The 3066-nt window shown below is 46.5% G+C and overlaps 1 protein-coding gene across 1 annotated transcript; it reads right to left on the reverse strand.

Annotated features, from left to right (window-relative positions):
* Nucleotides 1-1260: 1260 nt before the first annotated feature.
* Nucleotides 1261-2651, reverse strand: LOC135587075 (1-aminocyclopropane-1-carboxylate oxidase-like). The gene is made up of 3 exons (XM_065114824.1): nucleotides 2465-2651; nucleotides 2145-2368; nucleotides 1261-2053 (listed from the first exon to the last, which is right to left on the reverse strand). The coding sequence occupies exons 1-3, from the start codon at nucleotides 2564-2566 to the stop codon at nucleotides 1459-1461; spliced, it is 921 nt and encodes a 306-aa protein (XP_064970896.1). The 5' UTR covers nucleotides 2567-2651; the 3' UTR covers nucleotides 1261-1458.
* Nucleotides 2652-3066: the final 415 nt, after the last annotated feature.

Here is a 3066-nt window from a genome sequence, read left to right on the forward strand (position 1 = left end):
ATGGGAGAGGAGACTTTAGATTAAACATATTATTAAGGGTTTCATCATGATGTCCATATCACATTTACAGAAAATGTGAAGATTTCATTCTGTCTTCGAAAAGGTAAGACCACTGGCGCAGGGCATCTCTATCTAAATTATATTAGAGGGAATCATTATCCTCAGGAATTCGTCTTTGGAACGCCATCGTCATGCATTATCAGCTTTATCTAAGCAGAGGAACATATGCTACTGCAGGAGAAGACAAGTGGAGAGTTTGTAAACACTTGCTCAGCGCAAGAAATGCAGTCTTCTAATTAAGCTTTGATCAACGAAGAAGGCGAGGTGATGAGAAACCAAACTGCAGATAGACACATAATGTTATTTCATATCTATTTTATCTTTAAAAGAAGACAAATCCCACATTAAAAAAAGTATTATTTCCAAAGGAAGAACAATTTGAGCTCACAGAGTCACGAAAACAGAGTAAAGTTATAATATGTTGTATAATTTCTGGATTCCATCTCGGATTGGTGTGGACAAAGTGAAACGAGTTATTTCATCAGCTACGCAATTCCTGTTGGTGTGGTGGAGTGGAACGATCCTTATTAGCTGACTTATTATCTGAGTTCTCCTCGGAAGAGAAAACATTTGTAGCTCTATTATTTCATTTCTTCTAAGATTTTCTTCGGCTCAGCTTTTAAGGCCATTGCTTCTGATATTTTTTGGTGGATTCCGATAATTAAGCTGGAGATCTTACGGCAAAGTTTATATGCACAAGCAAAATTTTTGAGTGAGGAAGCATACCGAACACCGAGAAAACATGCGTGAAGTATAGTGAGAAGCATAAGTCGAGGCAATCAAATATCCTTTTGTTATCGAGCAAGCATATATATATATATATATACTTGTCTCTATGTTTAGGCCGAGAAATATGAATTGAAGAGATGCTGCACAGTATTCTTCTAGCTTGCTAGTCGGACAATGGATCACAATTATCAGGTGTTTGAGGTGACCCGGAACTGCACAGTATAGCCTTTGATTAGAGATGATAAACACATGCAAACTCCAACAATCTTGGGAATGTATCGAGGACTTTTAGGCACACTGGGCATTAACAAATAAGAACATATCACGTCACGTCAAACTCAGAATGTCTTCGTTACTCGACTTCTGTCATGGCTTCCGAATATTCCTAGCTCTATCCCTTGTGCTTTATCTTCGGATGCTGTTAAACTCTACTGGGGATGAAGAGGGATATGAATTCAACTCGAGAAGATGTGACGAGGAAACATAGCACTTGGTTTTTTATTCTGAACACCGACTTACAGATTGACGACTGCGTGTCCTGAGAACAAGCAGCCATTATTCAGATGCAGATCATGTTTGCAATTATGTAATCCATGCATGAGACACCAAACTAGTACAATGAATTATATCCTCCTATAATCCAACAATAGATTCGCAGCTTCTCCATCCTCAAATAGCTCTGACTGCCTCAAATCTCGGTTCCTTGGGCTCGTACTTCTGCTTCGCGTACACGTCCATGTAGTCCCCGAACAGAAACTTTGGGTACAGAGCAGGAGGGGCAGCTTCCTCGGTGGCGGCGCCGGCGGCTGGAGCGATGGTCGCCTTCAGGGAGGGGTTGTAGAAGGAAGCGATGGAGCGGCGGTTGCCGTGGCTGGTGGCGAGCACCCGGTGCCACGCGCTCTTGTAGCGACCGTTGCTGAGGACCTCGATCTGGTCTCCGGTGTTTATGACGATGGCGTCGGCCAAAGGCTGAACGTCGATCCACCGGCCGTCCTTGAGCATCTGGAGGCCGCCGACTTGGTCGTCCTGGAAGAGGAGGATGACGCCGCCGGCGTCGGTGTGGGCGCGAAGGCCCTTCACCAGGTCCAGGCGCGGGCACGGCGGGTAGTGGCTCACCTTGGTGCCGAAGAAGGGCGGGTGCTGGCCGTCCCCAGAGAATGCTTTCTTGATGCAGCCCTTTTCGAAGCCCAGATTCTCGTCCATTACCTCCATCATTTTCTCCGCCAGCTTCCTGATTTCTTCCCTGTACTCCTTCATGGTCTCCCTGCAGAGCAATCATCGGATCACATCGTCATCGGGTTTGTGGCTATCGTAGCAACTAAAACTCGAGCACAGCAGCGGCATGCGAACTCTACTCGAAGTCCGGAGGGTTGGACGGCCATTCGTTGTCGTCTCGAAGAACGAACACGTCCTCCCAGTCCACGTTGTCCAAGCGTTGACCATCGCCTTCTTTCACCAGTGTGTCCAACAGCTGAACGGGTTTGGATCCCTTGAAGCGCTCCTCCCTCAACTTATAGCACTCGGAGCTGACCTTCTTCACGCGTTCCAGCAGCTCGACCGGAATCCCATGGTTCACCAGCTGCGAGCAGACGATACAGAGCATCGGGAACATGGCACCTTTACACCAGCATAGCCATGAAAGCAGAGGAGAGGAGCGGGGTGAAGTATGGCAAACCTGAAAGAATCCCCATTCCTCGCATCCATTGGCAATCCGGGCCATGGTTTCGGCCCTTTCCTTGCCATCCAACTTGGAGAAATCGATGACCGGAATCGCCATGTCAACTAAGAAATTAATGGACAGAGAGGAGCGAGTATTGCTGCAAGCTTTGGGAGTGTATTACCGCTCGGATGGATGAAGAGAATTAGAGGGTTATGGGCCCTATTTATGGTGGGCAAAGCTTCGCTCTGCCATCTTCTTGTAGGGGTCCCAATCCGAGGAAGCAACCAGGAACAGACACACGTATCCCGAGTAGATTTCGTGTGTTCTTCGTGAGACAATCCAGACGCATAAAAAATGCGTGGTCAACGCAGACAGCAGCAGCCGTCTTACGTGGGACTCTTAACTCACGAACAGCCACCAGCACCGATGCCATACGAGACGATGGCATATCGGAAGACTTAACGTAGTAAAGTGAGTCACGCTTATCTGATGGTAACAGCCATGGGGGAAATTATATTCTCAAGTTTCACGGTAGATATATAATTAAATTAAGCGAGTGACAACGAAAGAACACCATATAATGATATTAGTTTCTCTTGTGAAAACAAAATACTAAC

The sequence above is a fragment of the Musa acuminata genome, chromosome BXJ1-3 (genome assembly GCF_036884655.1).
Source record: "Musa acuminata AAA Group cultivar baxijiao chromosome BXJ1-3, Cavendish_Baxijiao_AAA, whole genome shotgun sequence".
In the NCBI taxonomy this organism is placed as follows: domain Eukaryota; kingdom Viridiplantae; phylum Streptophyta; class Magnoliopsida; order Zingiberales; family Musaceae; genus Musa; species Musa acuminata.

Bases quoted from the DNA above. Each gene is read 5' to 3' on its own strand.
- LOC135587075 (XM_065114824.1), bottom strand. From the start codon at position 2,566: ATGGCGATTCCGGTCATCGATTTCTCCAAGTTGGATGGCAAGGAAAGG. The intron at 2,369-2,464 runs GTTTGCCATACT...GTCTGCTCGCAG, and splicing joins AGGAATGGGGATTCTTTCAG to CTGGTGAACCATGGGATTCC. The intron at 2,054-2,144 runs GTAGAGTTCGCA...ATTGCTCTGCAG, and splicing joins TCCAACCCTCCGGACTTCGA to GGAGACCATGAAGGAGTACA.